The following is a 25,141-nucleotide window of genomic DNA, read 5'->3' as shown; positions in this document are numbered from 1 at the left end:
AGTGAATAAAATAGCCGACAGTGGGTATCGTCCGGCGACGCAAACAGGTCTATCTGCGCACGACCGAACTTCTTCCAAATTAGCTGGACCGTCTGGGGGTGGAGTCGCCATTCGCCGGGGCGCGCAGCTCGAGAAAGCGCGTCCGCCGCTGTATTGAGCGAGCCCGGAATGTGAATGGCACAAAGGGACCTCAGATGCTTCTGACTCCAAAGGAGGAGATGACGAGCGAGATGCGACAGGTGACGGGAGCGCAAACCGCCTTGACGGTTGATATACGCAACGGTCGCAGTGTTGTCGGTGCGTACTAGTACATCCTTCCCTCGCAGCTCCGTAGCGAAGCGTAAAAGTCCCAGATATACTGCCCACAACTCTCGGCAATTGATGTGCCAGTGCAACTGGGGTGCTGTCCACACCCCTGAAGCTGTAAGCTCGTCGTACGTGGCACCCCAGCCCGTGTCGGACGCATCTGTGTGTACAACAGCATGCTGAGCGATCTGTCTAATGGACACACCGGACCTGAGAAACGCGGGGTCCGACCACGGGGGGAATGTTAGGCGACACGCAGGTGTAATAGCTACACGATGGATGCCGGCGCGCCACGCTCTCCTCGGGACTCGATCGTGAAGCCAATGCTGAAGCGGTCTCATATGGAGCAGTCCGAGCGGTGTCACGGCCGCTGCTGCTGCCATATGCCCCAGGAGCTTTTGAAATTGTTTCAGCGGGACCACATTCTTCCCTCGGAATGAACCGAAGCAAGTCAGAATTGACTGGACGCGCTCTTCTGTCAAACGCGCCGATAAATCGATCGAGTCCAGTTCCATCCCGAGAAAAGAGATCCTCTGCGTGGGGCAGAGTTTGCTCTTTTCCCAGTTGACCCGAAGACCCAAACGGGCGAGATGCCGAAGCGTTAAATCTCTGTGCTCGCACAGCGTCCGTCGAGAATGCGCTATTATAAGCCAATCGTCGAGGTAAGCCAATATGCGAACGCCGCTCTCTCTGAGGGGTTTTAACGCCGCCTCCACTACTTTCGTGAACACACGGGGAGAGAGGGATAGCCCGAACGGTAAAACTTTGTACTGGTATGCCCGTCCCTCGAATGCAAACCGGAGAAACGGTCTGTGACGAGGGATAATGGACACATGAAAGTACGCGTCTTTCAGGTCTATTGCCGCAAACCAATCTTGGGGGCGAATTGAATTGAATATTTGCTTCGGTGTTATCATCCTGAAAGACCTCCTCTGCAGAGATTTGTTCAGAACGCGCAAATCCAAGATCGGTCGCAACCCACCGCCTTTTTTGGGTACTATAAAATACGGGCTGTAGAAACCCGATCTCATCTCGGTTGGGGGACCGGCTCGATCGCGTCCTTCGCCAGCAGGACTTCGACCTCTGCACGCAGTACGTGTGCATCGGACGCTTTCACCGTGGTGAAACGAATGCCCGAGAATTTGGGTGTGAGGATTCAGCAACTGCGTGGCCTATTTCTCGCTTAAAATGTCTTTAAAAACACAATTTTCGTAAAATACGATATTGTATACTCCGAACGAGCCGCCATTATGCTTTTGAAATTCAGGAGAGTACCTGGACCCACGTGACGCGTTCGTCCAATCAGCTGCCGGTCAAGGACGTAGTATAGACGGTCGTTGTTTTGATTAATCCACTTCTCATTGCATTGATCTGTATGTTAATAATTCATCTGATTTTGCTTTTAATCACGTTTTACAGACAAGAATGAATCATTTAAAGAAGATAAACACCATTCATTCATGTAATTTAAGCAAACTCCTAATTTGCTAATCCAACACATGCCCAAGTTTATTTTTTGAGTGTATGCATTTTAAATAGCAGATTCTACACTTACGAGAATATTTTGATTAGTGGGGTGGAAGTAATTACACATGAATGAGCACATACTTTTGAAAGAAAACATGGGTTTTTGCTAAGAATTAACTCAAAAAAGTACACAGTGGAGCTTTAAAGAAAAAATGAAGACTCTTGAGAGAAATATCCTTAAACGAAGTATTGATACTGACGATTTAACTTCTATGGATTATATAACTGTGGATAAGCTGCTTCTTAAACATTTATTGGAAGAAAGAGGAAAATCTGCTTTATTGAGGACAAGGTTTTCTCAATTAAATGAAATGGACGTTCCCACCACATATTTCTGTGGTCTGGAAAAGAAACCAAGAGACAAAAAGTGTTTTCATCAATTAAGCTTTCAAATGGTCTTGTGATGACTGATCAGCAAGAGATTCGGTCTTGTGCCATTTCCTTTTATGAGGATTTATGTCCAACTTTCTTTTAGAGGCAAATGCTTAGTTATTAATAACTTGGCAGCTTCAATGTTGTGGCACAAGTTTACTGTTTTGGAGCCTCCTAAAGATTTGATTAAAAATATTCAAAAATAATTTGTAAATTTTTTTTGGAATGGCTGTCATTGGCTCCCGCCTGGGATACTTTACCTCCCTGTGGCAGAGAGAGGTCAAGGGATTATCCATTTGGAGTCAAAGATTTTGGCAATGAGGTTACAAACTCTGCAGAAACTTTTGTATAGCTCAGATGAAGTGCCTTGGGTGTTATTTGGAAAATCAATACTTAAAGGTTCTCTAAGCGAATTCATGCGTTTTAGACCATAAAACATTTTTTGTTACATACAGCACACATCTCCTCACTATCTGCTTGCTACCTGACCGCTGATCAAACTGTAAAAAAACGCGATCTCTGTAGACAGCCCAGGCTCAACAAACTTCAATATACACACAGTGGCCAAACCTGCACCACGAAACAAAACAAAGTTTTACAGCCAATAAACGCCAAGAAGGATTTGGGGGTGGGGGTTGGTCGCGTTCACGAAAGCACGGAAGGGAGGGGGAGGGGGGGAGTTAGCTACGCTCCGTTTGTTTGAAAAAAGTTCAAATATCAACAACAAGTGACGTCGAACATATTCGCTTAGAGAGCCTTTAAAGACATTGGAGGAATAGGTGTTGATAAACAATTATTCCTGATGCAGAGATCTTTCACTAAAAATGTTTCTGAGCCAACTTTTAGTTTCTATGTGTCAGTGCTTAAATCGTGGGAAGTGTTCAAAGTATTAAAGAACTGATGATGAACATTCTGGTTTGGAGGAGCCTGTGTTCTTTTACCCTCTTATTGAACTTCCATCAAACGTATTAGACAATTTGATTAATAGATTTTTAAATGTTGGTGTTGCTAAAATTGTTGATTTGATTGATTTAAATACAGGGCAGTGGAGAACTACAAAATCTCTTGCTGACCAGGTTGGGTTGAACTCTTTAAGAATTATAGAAGGTTTTGTTAGAGTATTTAAATCATCCCTTCCTCTATCGATTGACAATTTTGTAAATCATGTTTTAAAAAATGGTGTTGGCTTGCAGAATTTTCCGCAGTTAAAAGTGTTTCCCAAAATCTATGGAATTGATGAAAATATTGATTGTGCATCCTTATTGAATGGTTATGGTGAATTGGTGTTTGAATGTATTGAGAAAAAAATATTGTATCATATATGTGTTAAAACCTTATTCTTGAATCAACTGAAAGGAAAAATTGATACTAAATGGATATCTCATCTTTCAATATCTGATGAACTTTCTCCATCTTGGAGACTTTTGTATAAACCTCCCATTCCAAAGAGATGTGGAGACCTCCAGTGGAGGCTGATTCATTGTATTATTACTTAAAATCGGTTTATTGCAAAGGTGAATGAGAATGTTACATCAAACTGTCCCTTTTGTGGTGCTTCAGACCAGAGTATGTGAGCGGTGCGGAGTGGGAGCGGAGCGAGGAGTGGAGTGGCGTAATTTTGCCAGGAGCGAGGAGCGTTTTTTTTTTATGTCGGAGCGTTGTTATTTTCTCTCGCTCCGAAAACGCTCCACTATCGCTCAATTACGAGTCAGGACTCGTCAGACTCCGGACCAAACCACTGTGAAAAAAACGGAGGGGGACTTAAAATGTTTCTTAACATATTTTGCATTCGTTTGCATTTGTATTGTTGTAGTACTTTCACAAACATTTATATACGCGACACTGGGAAACTACAACTCCCATGAGCACTCTGCACCAAGCGCAACGCACAGAGACAATTTGTTGAGACGCGCGCGCGATCAGCGCACCTTCCAGAGAGCGCGCGAGAGCTGATGGATTTGCGAATGCACAAGAGGACGCAGTCTGAGGGCATACACACTTCGGGAAATATAGAACAATTGCATGGAAGTGATTGAAGAGATATAAATTGCGTGCACACTCTCAGGGCAAGAGCGGATAGAAATTCAGCGCAAGTGCTTGGCACCTGCGACTCGGCAAAAGCTCGTTTTTCTTAAAGTGAATGCAGCATTGGAGATATAGCTTTAATAAAAAATGTGTTCAGCCAGCCAGCATTTGTTTTGTTCAGATTCAGAATAGTTCTAGTATTAATATAAAAGTTGGCTTAAAGTGAAGGCAGTAGACTATCTATAGGCTATTTTTTCGTTTGGCTATTTGTCTAAATTAATATTTTAGTTTGTGATTTATTTCTTTTATTTAATATAATGTTTTTCGTTTGATAATTTATTTTATATGAGGTTTTTCATTTAATCATTTATTTAATTTCAACACATTTTTTTGTTTTGCTTTGTTTAAAAGTGAGCTAAATGATAGCTTAATTTGGGCTAATATTAGCTATTTCAGTATGATGTTCTTCAGTTAATAACTGCGTATAAAATAAAAAATATGTTCAACCAGCCAGCATTTGTTTTGTTCAAAATAGTTCTGTAATTAATAGCCAATAAAAGTTGGCATAAAGTGAAGGCAGTAGCCCTATATTTTTTTCGTTTGGCTATTTGTTTAAATTAATATTTCAGTTTGTGATTTCTTTCTTTGATTTAATGTAATGTTTTTCGTTTGATTATTTATTTTATATGAGGTTTTTCATTTAATAATTTATTTAATTTCAACACATTTTTTGTTTTGCTTTGTTTAAAAGTGAGCTAAATAATAGCCTAATTTCGGCTAATATTAGCGATACTTAAGTAAGGACGGCGCGGGGAGTGAGCGAGGAGCGGAAAATTGTATACCCAGAGCGGAGCTTGAGCGGAGTAATTATGAAATGCTTTGAGCGCGGAGCGCAAATTCTTTCCACTCCACTCCGCTCACATACTCTGCTTCAGACACTGTTTTTCATATGTTTTGTGATTGCTCCAGACTTGTACCTATTTTTGTATTATTAAGAGAAATAATTACAAGGTTGTGGTTTTTGTATACTAATAGCCTATTTATATTGGGAGTCTGTTCTCGCTAATTTTGTAATTGGTCAAGCAAAATTAGCAATTCTGAAAACTCATCAGGAGAAGAATGCAGGAAAAGATATCGGTTTGGTATCCTTATTTAAGTCCTTAGTGGAATCACGAATTGTTATTGAATATACTTATTACAAGCATATTGACAATGTGCTCTTCTTTAATTGGAGATTTTTTTATGGTTAAATGAATGTGTGTGTGTGTGTGTGTGTGTGTGTGTGTGTGTGTGTGTGTGTGTTGTTTTTTTTTTTTTTTTTTTTTTGGTTTTGTGTTTATATTGTAAGTGTGTATATGGCTAATGGCTATATGAAACATTTTACCCTGATCTAGTGTTGTGGATTAAAAGGTGTTTTAAAAGTCAAAGTCTCTCTACTATTACATGAAAAAATATAGTGCCCTTTTTGGTCTTTATTGCGATATATTTGGTATCATATATACATGTATGCTTTATGCATATATTGCAATATATCAAAGCATATAAAGACAAACTGTTACATGTAAAAATATAGTGCCTTTTTGGTCTTGATTGCAATATATTTTGTATTATATATACATGTATGGTCTATGCATATATTGCAATATATTAAAGCATATAAAGACAAACTATTACATGTAAAAATATAGTGCCTTTTTGGTCTTGATTGCAATATATTTTGTATCATATATATGTCACACGGTGACGATTTCATGGGGCGGAACTAAAAACAGAGAAGATTGATAGCAACACCGGAACTTCCGGTAAGCGCCGGGAGGCGAATCACGCAGATTGAACACAGGTGTGCGCGGTAAACGTGGCGGTTGAGGATTGGACGATGAGAAGAAAGGAAGGAGTATAAAGAGAGCTTCATAAACTCAAGCAAGTAGTCGTTGGTGCAGTTAGTTCATTGGGTTTGTTTGTCAGGTGCTTACCAAACCGATTCGGTGTGCAGAGTGAAGGTCTGGGTGAAGTCACGTCTGGTAACGGCAGAGGAGGATATTTGCTAGGTGGGTAAAGAAAGAAGGATATAAATCACTGGGCTGAGTATACTGAATTTCCTTGCTGTTCTGAATGAGATGACATGCATGCATCATTGATGTGTTTGAGCGACAGTTGGAGGGATTACTCACCAGTTTACGTGCGGGGTGAAGAGGAACCAGCCAACTAGAAGGTGAAGGAAACAAAGAGAGAGTGTTATTATTTACTGTGAGTACATGGGACATTGATTTGGATGTTATTGTGGAAAGTGCATTACTCAACGTGTGTTGTGAGCCCTTAGCGAACCGGTTAGCGGCCCTATCACGGAGCAGAGTGGTGGGTGAGCCGGGAAGCATACAAATACCGGGAGGTAAAGCAGTCTCGACAGCAACGTCCATCCCCTGGCCCTTCACTGTGACAACGTCCAACAGGTCTCCAGGCAAGTTCTAAGAAAACCGTGGCTTCGACCTTATTTTCACAGAGTGTGTGGAGTGCAGTGAGTGAGTCCTTGACTTTGCTGTGTGTGTGTACACTTGAAGTATTGCAGTGGAATGCTGTGCTTATGTTGTCAGTAGCCACTCTAGACGGAACTTGTCGTGGGGAACGAGAAACTGTTGAGGCTGGTGAAGTACATCTTTATTATATGCTGTTCGGCGACGCTGCGTGAAGACAGGTGCAACGTCCTTTATAGACCCTGGAAATTGTCTCGGCTCAGTGGAGGTGGTGGTGAAATATACAGGGGAACCAGACTGTTTGTGAGTAGAAATCCAAAGTGTTTTCATATGTAAGGAGAAAGTTGTACTGCTGCAAAAGTGTTGTGTGGATTCATTTTACCTGTTGCAGAGCCTCTTCAAAGGTGCGCCCCTGTCTAGATCTCTGGAACTGGAAGTGAAAGAGAGGAGAGGGCAGCGTTCGGCTCGTTGTGACAGTGCCAATCTCCCCTCGACGTACAGGAGGCCTCTGGAAGGCCCGTGTGAAGACGTTCTACTGCCAAAGGTCTGTGAGTACATCTACCCCCAGTGTACATTGTAGCTTATCGTAAGTCCACCACCCACGAGCAGTATTGGATGTCGAAATTCCTGAGGATAGAGAACATAGTTACGAGCCACTAGAGTGACAATAAAGCCCCAGTTACCTGAGAAGTACTTACCTTGTCCGCTGCTACAAGTTACCTGTATGAGAGAAAAGTCCCAGTTACCTGAGAAGTACTTACCGTGTCCGCTGCTACGAGTTACCTGTATGAGAGAAAAGTCCCAGTTACCTGTAAAGTATCATTCTGTGTTTACAGCTACGAGCCCTCCAAAGGAGAAAGAACGAGTCCAGTTACCAGAGAAGTACTTACCATGTCCAATGCTACGAGTTAACTGTATGAGATAAAAGTCCCAGTTACCTGTAAAGTATCATTCTGTGTTTACAGCTACGAGCCCTCCAAAGGAGAAAGTACGAGCCCAGTTACCTGAGAAGTACTTACCGTGTCCCCTGCTAAGAGTTACCTGCATGAGAGACCCCGTTACCTGTAAAGTATCATCCTGTGTTTACAGCTACGAGCCCTCAAGGAGAAATTACGAGCCCTCAGAAGGAGAAATACGAGCCCTCAGCAGGAGAAAGTACGAGTCCAGTTACCTGAGGAGTGCTTACCTTGTCCACTGCTACGAGGTACCTGAATGAGAGAAAAGTACCAGTTACCGGTAAAGTGTCATTCTGTGTTCACAGCCAAGAGCCGTCCGAAGGAAAGAGTGCAGTTACCTGTGAAATACTTACCTGGTCCACCTGAGCTACCTAAGGGAGAGGGAAGACCCAGACATCTGTTAATTGTATTCTGTGCCCACAGCGACGAACCTGCAGTAAGAGAAAGTAAAGAACCCGTTATCTGTGAACCACTTACCTTTGTGCACTGCGCCGGGTCGCTGGACCGAGACAAACGTCGCCCAGGAAGGTGGAATCTAAGGCGCTCTATAAGAAGACAACAGAGGATTGAGTTCACTTCCAGACAGCGCTATGACATAGAGTGACATCACTTTCTTTTAACTCTGCCTCCAGGAGAAGCGGAAGGCGCCACAGGAGCAAGAGGAAAGGCAAAGGAACCTCGTTCCCCCTGTCTTCCCCTCCCCTTCAATAGTTTCTTGGGCTCCTGGCACCTGGCTCTCTTCCCCCCCTGTGAGATCCAGCTGGAGGACAGAAAGGAAACAGTTTTAACTTCCCCCTTCCCAAAAGTCATTTTAATTAATTTAAATAAAGTTTCGTTTTAATTATACTTGCGCTCTGTGTATGTGGTCATTGGGGTGGCTTTGGGACCTCCTCGAGGTGGAAACTAGGAAGGGGCGTGACTTACAACATCTGTGGTCCGCTCCGACCTGTGACATATACATGTATGGTCTATGCATATATTTCAATATATTGGAAAATATCAATATTAAATCCCATATATGGGAATATGTTGCCTAATATATTGCATGATATATTCCAATATATTGCAATATATTTTTGATTCGTAAGGGCACCCATTTCATACAAGCCCGCTTATAACTCTGACCCCCGTGTTCCAGCCTAAAGGAGGCGAAGAGTGGACGCAAGACAAGGTACTGTGTGGATATTGTGGGGAAAACCATTGTATTGAAGGGAAGCATTCGACCATCATATGTAAAGCAGTCTGCTGGGTCTGCTGTGTATATTTACTGCATTGTGGAACGATTCCAGTGGTCCGCCCCTATTTAGATCTCTGTCCCGTTGGCTGGAAGAGAGGAGAGGGAAGCGGGCGAGTCGGCCCCGCAGTACATACCGAGTGTAGCCAACCTACCTGAACTTGTCCACCGCGACAACATCGGCCGGACCAGGCCCAACGAACAGCAGCTTGGAGATTGTAGCTCCATTCGCCCTTGAACGAAGCCAAGAGGTGATGTATGGTTTTCTCCATTTATGTGCTAGAGACAGTGTCACTGACAAGGAGTGTTTGGTGTTTGCCGTTCTTCGTCGCCCAGTATAAAGGTAGAGTTGCCCTGTTGAATACCTGCCTGTTTGCACGAGCTAAAAGCTACTTACCTTGAATATGCTCCTGTACTCCCGGTGTAAAGGTCCAGTTGCCCTGCTGAATACCTACCTGTTTGCACGAGCTAAAAGCTACTTACCTCGAATACGCCCCTGCACGCCCAGTGTAAAGGTCCAGTTACCCTGTTGAATACCTACCTGTTGCACGAGCTAAAAGCTACCTACCTCGAAAACGCCCCTGCATGCCCAGTGTAATGGTCCAGCTGCCCTGTCAAATACCTACCTGTTTGTAAGAGCCGAAGTTACTTACCCTGAACACGGCCCAAGGTCCCCCCCTTGTGGTCACTTACGGGAAGACGTCCAGGCTCACCAGGCCCCATCCTCTCCGGCTGAGAGAATTGATTTTAGATTTCCCTTTCCCTTCTCCGATCATCTTTTAACTAATTTAAATAAAGTTTGTTTTAATTATACTTACCTTCTTTCGTGTGTTTGGTCATTGGGGTGTTCTTGGGACCTCCTCGAGGTGGAAACTAGGAACATTTGCATTTCTTGACAGATTGCACAAGGTTGTCACAGCATTAAACCAAGTGGACCAGATGTCTCATTCCATCGGGGTGCTCTGGTCCATAATTGGTTTCATGAGCACCCTGAATTTGAAGCCTTATACCTTCCCCCATACTCCCCTTCCTGAATCCAATAGAAAAGTTTTTTTCAGCATGGCGTTGGAAGGTATATGACCTGTGGCGCTATGACTGTGTGCCCCTCATTCAGGCCATGGAGGAGGGCTGTGATCATATCAAATAGGGGTGTAACGATATTACGAACCGAACCGAACAATCGCAATACACCACCCACGATACGAATCGCGAACCTCCCGTGTCGTGTCGCGGTACTCTCACGCCTCCTGCTGCCCATTGATTGTTGAGGTTAATGTCACTTATCTCTGACTAACTAATCTATTTATTAAAAAAAATATTTGCATATATTTGATTAAATACTAATAAGAGCTTTTTAAATGCTGTTCTAAATAGTATATTCCAAAGTTACTGTTTTCCAAGTGCATGTCATGTCATGTCATGTCACGTGACTTGGGATTAAAAATGAACATGTAAACAAAAACAATTTTTATAATTAAAGCATGAAATGGCGAATAATAAGTGATGGCAGAATTTTTAAAAGTGAAAGTCTAACGCGACCTCTGGTGTGTGTGTGCGCGCCTGCGTGCGTGTGTGTGATGATTACCTTGATTAGTTCATTACTGATAATAAACCCACATTATACTCAGATTTACAGATTCATAGTACATTTATTTTCAATTCAATTCAATTTTATTTATATAGCGCTTTTCACAAAAGTCAATTGTTTCAAAGCAGCTTTACATAAATAGAAGCAGTGAAAAGCACAGAAAAACGACAGATAGCACAACAAAATACATGATAGCATGAGCAGTTAAATTTGCTTTGGCTATGACTCAATATTATAAGTGCACGTAGTACTAAAGCAACGTATAGAAGAGGAAGCTAGGTAAAGCCCAAAAAAAGGCTGCCTCCCCGGGGTGAAAAACCCCCTAGGAGAAAAAAAAACCCGTGCTTTTATCCGAGGAAAAATAAGTCCTAGGAGGGAAAAACCCTTGGGAGAACGGTTAAGGAGATTTAGCGGAGATCGTTGGTCAGGCATCAGCTGGGCATAACGTTGAAGGACGACCAGTAGATCAGAGGTGTGCCGACTTTCACATCTACCGGGACTGGGTCTGTTTGTCTCGTTGTCCTCGGTCGAGGACGAGACAGGGAGAGAAAAACTAAATCGTATTAGCGTAGCGGCCGTTCATATGTATTGAAGTGTCACACAGTGATATGGTTTAACTCAGCTTAGTTCCAGACAGACTAACTATTGCGGCATAATTATATTATCCACAGTTGAGGATTTAGCAAATTGGGGGCCCAATGCGAGGGTATATATGGTAAATTTCATGCATTAGTTGACTTCAACAGTAACATTTTCAGCATTTTAGCTAAGGAATGATATTCATCACCTGATAAACAGCTAATTACAGTCCTGCATTACTAAAGATAAAGTTTAATTGATTTTAAGTTTGTTAAAAACCGTAAACCGATCCGAACCGTGCAATTGGTGTATCGTTACACCCCTAATATCAAAGCAGCTTCTGTGCAGGGGTGGATTCGTCACATGAGGCGATTCTTCCGACGGTGCCTTGCCAATGAAGACATAGCCTGTGATGTGGGTGAAATCTTATGGCCTGATGCAGCCAGATAGAGAGATGATGAATAGATACAGTATTCTTGTTGCTTTTACAATATTTTTTCTTCGAGTTAAAGGGTATGTACTTCATTCTTTTCTGTTTGTCTACACTGGTAATTTGTTTCAATGATTTCATTGTTGGTTGATTACTTTAACTGATTATGGTATGAAATACTGTAAGTATTGAAATAAATACTTGAAAATTCAGTCTGCAGCATCAGTGTTGTGCAGTGCTTGGTAAGTTTGTAGTAGGCCTATTTGTGTACATTCTCCCCTTTTCTCAAACTAATCATGAAGATTGTTGTGGGTTTGTCACAATTTTTTAAAATCTAAATTATCCCTTACATAACAATGTCTGTGTTGAGTTGTGCTACTGTTGCAGCTAGCGATGCATTCGGAGGTAAATGATGAGGATGGAGATTAATCTTTTAGTATGTTTATTAACTGGCTGCCGACACATCATTCTCACGGTCGGAGCAGCTCTCACACACACTGATGAACACTGAGAAGAATACTACCGTAACCCACAGGGGGCAAACATTAACGCGAACACGTTTTACATAGCTTACACTTTGGTGCCCTCTTGTGGCTTACTCATATGCATAACACAGAACAACTGAGGACATTATGAACATATTCTAACACCCCCACTTGTACTCAGGTTGTTATGTAACAAAAATAGAAGATATATGTAACCAGGTCAAAAAGAGAACATGTAAATCATAAAAGAATACATGATTTATCTTATTGAAGCCCTGTGTTATGTCTCCTGTGCATAAAATGTGTATAAATGCCTTTTTTAGGGGCTGTCCACACGGAGACGCGAATCACTGTATACGCATAAATTTGTTATCGTATTGGCGTTTCATCCACACGGATCCGGCGATTTCAGAGAGTGAAACCGCTATTTTTTGAAACCTGCAGAGGTGTAAAGTACTCGAGTAAATGTACTTCGTTACTGTACTTAAGTATTTTTTGGGCTACTTTGTACTTGTACTGAGTATCAAAAATATAGGCAACTTTTACTCTCTACTCAATTACATTTTTGATTGGGTATTTGTACTCTTTACTCCACTACATTTGAAATGACACTTAACGTTACTCGCTACATTGTTTATTCGTCAAATAAAAACGAGACGAAAGTGTCAGAGGGTGATGATGGATAGAATCTGTGGTCGCTAGGTTACACGGACACACACAACTGAGGGACTTCATTTGGCTCTGCGCAGAGCAATCGTATGAAATCAAAGTACTGCGAGAGCGAATCAAATGCATATAGAGAAGTCTGCTCTCGCGGTACTTTGATGTCAAACGCTGAATGGCTTGCGTTGAGCCACCGTAGCGGGACATCTGCGTGCTGCGTATGTCATAAACTGTAGAGAAAAGTTCGCGTCTGGTCTGAGAGAAGAGATAAAGAGCAAACATATGGATGCATATCACATTTGCTTCAGTCAAGGGACCCTTTGTTAAACATGTGATGCTACAATCAAAACAGAAGTGATGCGCGATTGCAGGAGGGTCATCCCGCAACTCAAAGGCAAGCACAAATGTTTATATACTCTGATGCTACCTTATCAGCTAACCTGAGCTTGTACATAACTTGATATAACTTACTATATAAGCCAAAATAAACCAGCGAGGTCCTGTACTGATTGCCCGATTAACTTAAGTACATTATAAGATTGATAATAAGAATACAATTTTACTGTCCTCACATTTAATCAAGTATGCTGTAATGTATTTACTGTAAGAGGGATGCATGACGGAAGAAATGTAGTGCACTTAATGTGAGAGAGTGGTGTTACGTACTACATGTGTTTACAATTAATCTTTCAAATGAACAACTTCACGTTTTTAATATGCATTATCATATTTCTGTTAGTGTAATTTTAGTTTACTGGAATTTTCTAAATATAAAAATTATATCTTTTTTGGGATAGGCCTATATAAGAATATTTGGTAACACTTTACAACAAGGTTCATTAGTTAACAGTAGTTAATGTATTAACCAACTTGAACAAACCATGAGCAATACATTTGTTACATCATTTATTCATCTTTGTTAATGTTAGTTAATAAAAATGTAAGCTTTAATTGTTTGTTCATGTTAGTTCAGAGTGCATTAACTAATGTTAACAAGATTTTAATAAAGTATTAGTAATTGTTGAAATTAATATTAACAAAGATGAATAAATGCTGTATAAGTGCAGCTCATTATCAGTTCATGTTAACCAATGTAGCTAACTAATATTAACCAATGAACCCCACTGTAAGTTGTTACCATATATTTATATCACAAAGTTAGGCTATATATTTTTCAGCATGGCACATTCAAGTACACAATGACACTAGACTAAAATTAAATGGGTTTAAATTAAATGTAATTTAGATTTCTAGACTAAAATCTTATGGCATTTAGATGAATAAAATTAGACAAAAAACTAAATCGATTCAGATGACAAAAATATGACTAAAACTAAATAAAAATTTAGTCAAAAGAAGACTATGACTATGTTTAATCTGTGTTTGTTCTGCCAGGTCAAAATTTTGAGGTGTTTGATTTCTTTTCTATATTAGGAAATAAAACATCATAAATAAACTTTCTTAGTTTTCACTGCCCAGACCTACAATGTCTCTTTGTGTTGAGGACTAGTGCATCTTTGAGCCAACATTCAGTACGAGTAAAAATACTTGAGTACTTTTAAATTGGGTTACTTTAATACTTTTACTCAAGTCGTATTTAAATTGGTGACTTGTAACTTGTAGTGGAGTAATTTTTACAGTAAGGAATTTGTACTTTTACTCAAGTATGGCTTTCAGCTACTCTTTACACCTCTGGAAACCTGGTCCTAAAGTGGATAAATCTGAAACCGACACCCTTGCGGTTTCGTCTGTACAGCCAATCCGTATATTTTGTGAAGCGAAAACGTCATCACATCACGTGTCAGAAGCGTCACACGTAACAGCAACAACAATAACGGCGGATTACGTGATTGTGTTCGTGCTACAGAAGCTACTAAAGCCTACTAGCTTTATTACAGCAAAATCTATTGCGTCTATGCAATTGTGGTGACCAACAAGCGATAATGGACAACACCATACGTTGGCTATGCGCATGCTCAAAGTCTTCTTCTCCGTGTATAGTGTATATCTGTGGCAGAATTACAGCGCCCCATACTGGTCCGGCATATATACTACACCGCTTTCAGTCGGTTTCAGTGGTTTCGTGTTTACGGATTATTTTTTTAGAGCAAGGAAAAAAAATGATCGGATAGGGAATGCACCGGCTTCGTGTGGATATAGCCTTAATGTGTTGCTGAAATGTTACGCTGGCCCTTTAAGAAACCGGACTGTAATGCTACCGGGAAGATTTGTTTACTTCCTGTGTACAGCGCGGTTCACAACGCAGTTTAGAGAGTGCACGTGCAGTGGGGAATATAGCCATCCAACACAAAAAAACACAAAATAAGAAACTATAGTGAGATATAGTGAAGCTAAAAGCTTTTGAGTGTTTTATGTTATTTGGATGGCTGTGTATTTTGCTGATTGACAGCGATTTCTGCTGGGATACATCTTGTGTGGTGTGTAAATAGCATGAAATTGATTCTCAAAGAAGCGTAAGTGTTTATCTATAATCAGTATACAAAGAGTTTTGAGACAATTTTGTGTATAATGTTATGTGGACCAGTGATATTGAAACATAGTTATTCTGTTTAATTAAGAGGGGAGAAAGTGCTTCTTAAGCCTTCTGTGTGTTTCCTGGGAGTGTGAAGCATCAGAGTAACGGTGGTTTCACACCGCAAGCGTGAGCAGCGCGTGAGCGGCGCATGTTTTTTCGGCGCCCATGTTAACAAGTTTAAGCATGTACACCGCACGCGTGAGCAGCGCGTCATTGCGTGGCAGGAGCGGCGCCGAAGCAGCAGTGCTGCGATGATTTCGGCGTCTGCTCTATTTTTGCTGCGCTGCTCACGCTCAATTAAAGTGCCCGTTCATTTTTACTGGTTAAAATGTTTATAAATTGAGGCGAAAAGTGACAATTTAATGTTTTAAAAGTGTCAGGTGCTTAAAAATGGGCAATATGATGTGCATTTTAAACAGTCCACTTTAATTAGTTTTATAATTCATCATTCAAAATATACGCTGGCAAAGGAACAGCTACCTTGCTGACGTCAAACATTACAAACAAGCACGTGCAGGTGTCCGGTGTCACATTTAGGGTCTTCAGGGTTCTCAAGACGGCATAATGGACGACACTCGCCTCATCGTAGAAGTCGAAAAACAAAAAGTTCTGTATGATCCACAAAACATCATGTACAAGGACTTAAATGCGAAGGAAAAAGCATGGGAGGCAGTTGCAGCTGTTGTTAATGTCGATGGTAAGTAGTTTTATACATTTTCTACTTAATGTTTTGATAATGCATTATGCAACTATTGAATACATACATATTCAAAGGCATCGTGCAATAGATATAACATAGAAAGTGCATACATCTTTGATGCTAGTGACTTTATTAGAAATGTATGACTTATTTCGAGCTGATTTCCAACAAGTCACTATTTAAATGTTAGAAGTCCGACGAATGTTTGCAATTATGATATATATATATATATATATATATATATATGTATATATGTGTGTGTGTGTGTGTGTATATATCAAATGTTATTAAAGGAGTTGCGATTTAAATTAATCTGGGGCTTATAAGGATGCTTATCAGAAATTGCTACATTCTTTATTTTATAATAAAGTGGTCTTTAGCACACGGGTATGCTAATAGGATGGATAATAATACAAATGTAAAATAAATTCTCATTTTCTTTGTGTTGTGTACACATATAAAGACTGTAGAAATAATATTTACCAGACCAGCTTGACCAAAACCTTAAAAGCTGTTCATTTGCAGCAACTAACATTTGTATGTATTTTTTTGAATGACAAACAATAATTTAATAGAAGTATATGTTTATTTTTTCAAACATTAGACACAGATATTTACAGAAGAATAGAAGATACTATATATACAGAAAGTGTGGGTTTAAAGTTGAGCATAAAATAAACCGTTATCATTTCACAATGTACAGATTATATTTTGGTATTTTAGACATTTTAAGAACATTTTGTCTATGTTTACTTATGGTCTGTTGCTACACCTAGACCATATTGTCTTGCCAGGACACTCTACCTTCAGGTGAGCAGAAAAACGTGCAGAGCTTCTCACGCACATCATAAGCATCTCTGCTTCCTCTATTTCCACCCATATTTCTAACAGGTGGTAGCACCCCCGCTCTTTCTTCAGCCTCATCAAGCCATCTTTGATTTTGTGATGGATTAATGAGAAAATTGTGAAGGATGCATGCAGCAGTCACTATAGAGTCAGCATTTTCTGGCTTGACATTCATCCTCGTATGGAGTACCCTCCACCTGGATGATAGAATGCCAAAAGCACACTCCACAACCATCCTTGCCCTTGACAGTCTGTAATTGAAAATTCTTCTCCATCGTGGAATTCTATGCCCAGGAAAAGGTCTCATTAAATATGTTTTTAAAGGAAATGCAGCATCTCCAATCATGGTGTGTGGCATTGGGCCCTGAACTCCTGATCCTGGCAAAGGGCAGTCTTCAGGGACAGACAAAGTTTTGTCCTCCATTGCTTTTCCGAGAGCTGAACCACTGTACACACCTCCATCACTTGTTCTGCCGAAGTCACCAACCTGAACAAATGTAAACTTGTAGTCTGCATCTGCCAGCGCTAGGAGGACAATAGAAAAGGTCCTCTTATAGTTGAAAAACATGCTTCCAGAATGTGCAGGTGACACAATGGTAACATGTTTCCCATCAATAGCTCCTAGGCAGTTTGGGAAATTCCATTTTTCCCAAAAATTTGAGGCAATAGTTTTCCACATTTCCCCTGTTGGTCTAGGGAACTGGGATGCCATCATTTCACTCTCAATGGCTTTGCAGGTCATATATACAGACTGAGACACGGTGCTTATCCCTAATCGATACTGGAATGCCAGGCTGGTAAAACTCTCCCCAGTTGCAAGATATCTATAAAAGAAATTAAAAAGTGTTAGTTGTAATATTGTATTATATAAACATAAATAAATATTTATATACATATTTCTTTTTTTACAGTGAATGAATGCAAGCGAAGATGGAAGGTGCTGAGGGATGCTTTTGGTAGACACAGAAAAGGAAAAAAAATGCCCAGTGGTTCTGCTGGAGGCACCGTCAAAGAATGGAAATATGAAAGAGTTATGTCTTTTCTGTTGCCGTATATGCAGCCTAGAAGGTTAGTATGTTAATGTTTTTTACTTATATTTTTATTTATTCTTATTATCCTTGAAAATTTTATTTAGCTTCACAAAATACATATAAACATAAAAACATTTCTTGTCCTGAATGTACAAGTAGACTTGTGTGTTTGTGTGAATATGTTATTAACATAAATTAATTCAATTATAGTTCCAGAAACACTCTACAAATTGAGGAGAATGAACCTGTGGACATGTCTGTGGCCGAAGTGGACGTTGATCCAGACCTGGGTAGACCTTACAGCCCCCTTACTCCGATACAGAGGCCAGTAACACCCTGTCAGAGCTCAGAAGACCCCACACAACAGTCTGGCTCCTCCACACCACCAACAACTGGATCAAGAGGTCCCACCCCTATACCTCCCCCTATTCACCCCAGAGTACAGGAATTAATAACTGAAGGTCAGCAGCACAGACAGAAGAGAAGAAGAACCAATCAACAAAGTTCCACAGAGCAACAGTTACTAGACATTATTACTCAACCAACAACAACGCCATCACCACACATCCCAAGACAGGAAGATGAGATGTACTATTTTGCACTCAGTTTAGTTCCAAAACTAAACCGGCTGCTTCCAAGGAACCGCACCAGGGCACAAATGCATATTTTAGGTTACCTGGCTGACCTGGAGTTGGAAGATGAAAATCAGAGACAACAAGCCACCCAGGCTCACACTTTGTTTCAAGGTACAGGTAGCCATCCCCCGCAAGGAGCAACATTTCAGCCTTACCACCCCACACCCACCTATCAGGAACAACAAACCCATCACCCCCACCGTGCAACACAACACCCAACAACATCTAGCACACCAGAACATTCTGCCAGTTACTATCAGCAACTGTAGTGTTTTATATTATCTGGAGTTTATTTTATTTAATTGTGTGGTTTGGAAAATTATATTTTCTTATGTAAATAGTTGTTTGATTTAAATTATTATTGTTACTGTTTATTATTAAAGTATTGTTTTACTTTTAATTAGTATATTGTTAAAGCTGGCATGTTAATAACAGTTAAGGTTAAAATAACAGTTTTTGCATGTCTGTTCTGATGTGAAAGAAATTTAGAAAATAAATCTTTTTTATTTGAATAACCAAAGTCTCAGGTATAATTAATGTTACAAAGTAGTAAACAGTGTACATTTAAATGTACACAAATATGCAAATACGTCAATACACACACACACAAATGATTTTTTTAGAATGGTATTCATTAAAAACCTTACCGTATTGTAACAGCAAGACGTTGCTTAGGTTCTATGGACCTCCGGTAGTTAGTTGTTTGCCTCGTAAGTTTGGCTCCGATTAGGGAGAGAATATGATCCAACTGCTCTGCACTCATTCTGAAGTACTTCAGGTGGCGATCACTGTCGAGCCGCAATTCAGACACAAGATGGAAATAAGCACCATATTCTCTCCTGCGTAGGTTTGCTGGGTGAACCCATAATCTGCGTCTCGTCTTCCTTCTCAACCTTCGTAGTAACATATACAGCGCAATTGCCTTTCTTCTATCTACAACTGGGACTACACGGAAACAAAGATAAAAACATACTTTTGCAAATAAAACTGACTGACATAATCGCCATATCAAATACAGTTGTATAAAATAAAGAATAAACTTACCCATTCTGAAAAAAAGCTGTGTGTTAGCTGCGTGCTGCAAACGCTACCGGTGTGAAAGAAAAATGGCTGCGAGCAGCAAACGCTCTGCTCACGCGCTGCTCACGCTACGCTCACGCGCTGCTACGCATGCGGTATGAAACCGGCGTAAGTGTTGTCTAACTTTAAATAATTTCACAAAAGAGGTTCATGTGTCATGTACATGCATGTGTTATTGAAATGAATGCAATTATAGTGTTGATTTAATGTCATGTGTTCCAAATGTAAAAGGAAAGTTCTGTATTCTGTTTCTTTTATACATGCAGAGAAAGAACGAGTCTGTCATATGCTGTGATAGTGTGTGCATGTGTCAGAGGGGTGATAAAAAGTAAGTTTGAGACATTGTATTTTATTTCATTTTCTCTATCAGCTTATTTTGAAGTTATTTACTGTGATGTAACACTCATGTTTAAGTGTAAGAGAAAGTGTTATGTTGTGTAATGATACTTTTAATGTTTAAGCTGTATTACTCACACAAAAAGATGTAACATGTTATGAATGACTGTGTTTTCATGTATTCTCATGTTACTCAAGCAGCCTTATTTAGTCTTCTGTGCATTCAGGTGTTATATTCATGTGTCTGTTTGTTTTCTAAAATCAAGTGCTGCTACCGTTGTCTATGTTAGCTAGTTAATCAAAGAGAATTCTGTCTTTTACTACTGTGAATGGAAAAAAGGACATACACATTGTGATAAGAGAAGCAAACATAATTTTTTTTATTTTATTTCCACCAACTTTATTTACAAGCCTTACCTTTCCATCTCTACAACTCCAAAGTTTGCATAATTAACGCTGCACTGCTTAATGTGCAGTCTGAAATAAAAGATCCCCGTTTAAATTTTATATCCTGTGTCCGGTGTCATCAATAATCCATTTCCCGGGCTACATATAAATACATGTAGACCTTTTTGTCAAACACATATTAATGTCCAAAAAGAACACTTGCAAACCTACTTAATTTGAACTTAGTTACAGGTTTGGTCATTATATCAGCAATCATGTTATCAGTAGAACAGGACATTTTTACATCTTTCATCTTTACAGCATTTTCAGTATACTCTAATTTCTGTTCACATGGTGTTTCTCTGATTCTACAGTCTTGCATATTAAAACGCTGTAGTATCTTGTTAGTGTATTTTTCCTGTGTCATTTTTATACACCCATCTGACAGATTAAAGTCAATACCCAGAAAATGTTTCAATTTACCCAAGTCTTTCATCTTAAACTTTTCTGCAAGCATCTCTTTCACTTCTTTCAGTCTCTCATGATTGCTCGCAGCAATGATTAAATCATCAATCCATGTAATTATGATCACCTTTTCTCCTTTGGACTCTTTGGCATAAACACAGTGATCAGCTGCATTTTGTGTGAATCCGTTCTCAGAAAGACAATCGTGCAAAATCTTATTCCAGTTTCGCCCGGATTGCTTCAAACCGTAAAGTGACTTCTCTAGTTTGTAAACTATACCCTCTTTCTCTTGGTAACCCTCTGGTGGATTGATGTAGATCTCATAGTCTATGGGAGCATGCAAGTATGCGGTTTTCACGTCTATTTGATGTAGGAGTAAATTTTCTTGTGCAGCTTTTTGTAGCACGACCCTTATACTTGTCAAGTCCGCAGTGGGCGAAAATGTCTCTCCATAGTCTATTCCCATTCTCTGGTTGTAACCTTTGGCCACAAACCTGGCTTTGTACTTGTCTTTTCCATCTACATCAGTCTTTATAGAGTAGACCCATCTACCCCCCACTGTTTTCTTGCCGATGGGCAGTATCGTCAGGGTAAACGTTTTGTTTTCGTTTAGAGACTGGATTTCTTCATCCATGGCTTTTATCCATTCTTTTGAGTTAGCTGACCTCATTGCTCCCTCAAAAGTCTGTGGAATGCCACACACCGCTCTGCAGCAATAATCTATTGTGATATTCACCTCATCATTATCACTGTTTTCAGTTACGAAGTCATCTAAGTAACTCAGTGTTTTTCTCTCTCTGGTCGGATATCTTCTACTCTCGGGTTCACCATTTGTCACATTTTGTGATTGACTGCGATCACTGGACCTGGTTGCTTCATTTAGCCTATCACTGTCTGTACTTCTACTCTGTACACTTGGCTCTGGAGCAGTTTCTGTACTCCTTCTCTGTGTAGTCTCTTGGGTTTCACTCCGACATAAACATCACTTAGATCTTGCTCACCTGTCTGTGTCTCTTTTTCTGCAGCCGCTTTGCTCACAAATTTGACTAGTCTGTGTTTTTGTACTTTCTTTGTATCTGGATGATACACCAAGTACGCTGGGCTGTTCTTGTCGTAGCCTACAAAACGACCTTGGTCACACCTGGAATCAAATTTTCCTTTTTCCTGCTTGTAAGTGTAGCATACAGATCCGAACTTTTGCATTTTTGACACATTTGGCTTCTTGTCAGTTATCGACTCATAAGGGGTCTGTCCTGTACGCTTGTTGAAACATCTGTTGCGTACCACTGCAGCTGTTTGTATTGCGTAGTGCCATAGTTGCTTTGGTAATGCACTTTCAACTAACATGCATCTTCCCATCTCAAAAAGAGTACGCCAGTTTCTCTCCGCAGTTCCGTTTTGGTGCGGGGAATACGGAGCTGACGTTTCATGCCTGATGTTGTTTTTCCTCAACAATGCTTGAAAGTCATTGCACGTAAACTCAGTTCCGTTGTCGGATCTTATGCACCTCACTTTCCCGTAAGGGGATACATCCGCTAGAAATTTTTCAGTAGCCTGTACGGTGTCACTTTTCTTCTTTAGGAAATATACAAACACCGCGCTCGAATAGTCGTCAGTGAATGACTGCACATATTTGTAACCGTCCATCGATTCTGTAGCTACTGGTCCTGCAAGGTCTGTGTGTACCATCTGTAATGGTGTCTTTGCTCTGGCATCAGGGTCCCGATTTCTGGTTTGGGCAAACTTTCCCTGAATACACACCTCACACTCTTGTTCAGGTCTGCCAGCTTTACCTTTGATCTGCATGCCTTCGACAATATCCTGCAACTTAACAATGTCTTCATAGTTACAGTGACCTAAGATCTCGTGCCACGTTTGTATGTCATGGCACCCTTACACTTATCAGCGGCCGCTGCCTTCACTGAAAAGATGCTTTGGGGGTATGATGGCACAAACAAAGCGTCTTTTAGAACTGACTTTCGTTGCTGTCCTCCGCTGTCGATTAGGAAAACCTCAGCATTTCCCTTCCGCTTAGCGACTCCATTGCATCTAGTGCCGTCTGCCAGCTCGACGCTGTGTGTTTCAGGCCTGAATGTGCTGTCGAAACTCTTGAACATAGTTATGTCCATGATGATATGAGACGTAGCCCCCGTGTCCACCATTAGACCATTTTCCTTGATGCTGCACGTTGGCTGCCGCTGGGTACGGGTCTCCCTGTCTTTCATCTTGAAAGCATAGTCCTCGACATCTTCTGAGGCTCTACTCACACCATCTTTTCTGTCTTTAATGTCCTTACGCCTACATGTTGCGTCTTTGTGTGTGTCTCTTCGGCATATACTACACCACACTTTCTGTCGACATGCTCTAGCTCTATGGCCTTTGTTACCACACTTAAAACACACTATCTCTGCATCATCTTTGTTCCACTCACGTGCGTTCGTCTTTGCGGGTCATCGTCGAGTTTTCATCACACTGTCGCTCGACTCAGTAGCTTTTATCTTTTCAGTTTCCTCAAAATCGCGTAGTTTAGTCTTGAACTCAGCAAACGTGATTTTGTCATCTGTATGCGCCACGTGTATTGCGAATGGCTTAAAACTCTCAGGCAGTCCTTTTAAGACCATAGCCACTAGCAGTCCGTCTCCTAACGTTTCACCTGCGTTACGCAGTGCCGTAATGGCGATCTCTGCCCTGATGATATAGTCCATCACACTTTCATCGTTTGCTTTTTGAAGCGACTTCAACATCGAGTATAAACTTATTATACGGGGCTTTCCCTTCCCTGCATAATATCCCCTCAGTATTTCTAGAGCTTTTCTTCTGTTGTTGGGCGCATCTCTCATAACTAATGATAGACTTTTATCATCTAACATTAAAATGAGTTCGGCATATGCGTCTGCATTTTTCTTTGCATCCGCTGCTATCTCAGCTTCTGACTGCGGTTTTTTAACACCGTGTCTTTTAGTCCAGATAAATGAAAGTGTCCCAACATTTTAGTTTCCCAAATCTCATACCTTGATTCATCTCCATCGAACATTAGTCGAGTCATATTGTATGTCCTTCTTTGTTCATCCGCCATTGTTAGCACGCGGTCCGTTGCGACTTTCTAACAGTGGAAACAAGCTCCTCCGAACAACTCCTGGGCCCATAACCTGTTGAGTTGTGCTACTGTTGCAGCTAGCGATGCATTCGGAGGTAAATGATGAGGATGGAGATTAATCTTTTAGTATGTTTATTAACTGGCTGCCGACACATCATTCTCATGGTCGGAGCAGCTCTCACACACACTGATGAACACTGAGAAGAATACTACCGTAACCCACAGGGGACAAACATTAACGCGAACGTGTTTTACATAGCTTACACTTTGGTGCCCTCTTGTGGCTTACTCATATGCATAACACAGAACAACTGAGGACATTATGAACATATTCTAACAGTCTGGACAAAAATCTAGCACATGCTATTTCCTAAAATTATTTTTTTACAAATGTGTTTTTTATTTATCACAGCAGTGTGAAACTGGCTGCAATAGTGGCTGATCATTGAGTACTGTGTTGGTTAAATGAAAACTTATAGAATTTTCACAAATATGTGTATATGTTTTGACTGAAGTGTGTATGTTTTGACTGCCCTGGTGAAAAAATAGTATACTAAATATATTTTATTTTGATATACTTCAGTATACTTGCAGTCACACTATGACCAGTATACTTAAAGTGTGCTTTTGATTAGTCTATTTAAAGAGTGCTATTTTGGAACAACTAATTTTGTACTTAATATATTTTAGTTGTATATTAATTAAGAAAAGTACAAGAATTAAGTAAGAAAGTACAACTTCAAGTGTATTTAGTGTAGTAAAGTGGAACAACTGACATTGTTGACATGACATTGTTTGTACTAAATTCATGCTTGATAAGTGAATTTAGAGTGTGTTTTATTTGTGTTAGAAGTATATTACAAATGTATTGTTAGTTTCTTGCAAACGTACCATCAATATACCTTTAATATATTGTTTGTGTACGTTCTATATTTTTGGTTTTCAAAATTTTAAAAACTGCACGTTTTGTCATCAAAAATAAGTTTGTCATTACTTGAATAAACTACTTTGCAAAATATACTTTACATTATCTCATACAATAACGTTTAAATGTGTTACAAATATACTGGCTATTACATAAGGGGCTTTATCACAATGCTGAGTGCACTTTAAAGTCTATAAAAATGAACAACACGTAACAACAGAAACATTAAACTTTTTTATTAACATGTTCTCATTGCTTAACGTCAATTTTCCAATGTATTTAACATTTAAAAAACACTTAAATAACACTGGACCTAATACCCACAAATTTAACAGAACCATATGAACCAGTCAAGTAAATATAACATTCTATTTTTTTGGCTGAACTGCTCATTATTGCATTTTCTTCTGATGACTGCACGTACATCAGAGGCAGTTGCCAGTGGGAAATCCTCAAGAACAGCATCT

The 25,141-nt window shown here is 40.2% G+C and overlaps 1 protein-coding gene and 1 long non-coding RNA gene across 2 annotated transcripts; both read left to right on the top strand.

The window, feature by feature from the left end:
• The first annotated feature begins 14,809 nt into the window (after nucleotides 1-14,809).
• Nucleotides 14,810-20,337, top strand: LOC135745437 (uncharacterized). Its single transcript, XR_010531240.2, has 3 exons — nucleotides 14,810-15,110; nucleotides 15,216-15,273; nucleotides 19,731-20,337. It is a non-coding gene; the product is annotated as an uncharacterized lncRNA (long non-coding RNA).
• LOC135745436 (uncharacterized) lies at nucleotides 17,570-18,799 on the top strand. The gene is made up of 2 exons (XM_065263742.1): nucleotides 17,570-17,786; nucleotides 17,960-18,799. Exons 1-2 carry the CDS (start codon nucleotides 17,698-17,700, stop codon nucleotides 18,651-18,653), a joined length of 783 nt encoding a protein of 260 aa, XP_065119814.1. The 5' UTR covers nucleotides 17,570-17,697; the 3' UTR covers nucleotides 18,654-18,799.
• Nucleotides 20,338-25,141: the final 4,804 nt, after the last annotated feature.

The sequence above is a fragment of the Paramisgurnus dabryanus genome, chromosome 12 (assembly GCF_030506205.2).
Source record: "Paramisgurnus dabryanus chromosome 12, PD_genome_1.1, whole genome shotgun sequence".
NCBI classification, from domain to species: domain Eukaryota; kingdom Metazoa; phylum Chordata; class Actinopteri; order Cypriniformes; family Cobitidae; genus Paramisgurnus; species Paramisgurnus dabryanus.
This window is presented reverse-complemented; position numbering and strand designations above follow the sequence as displayed.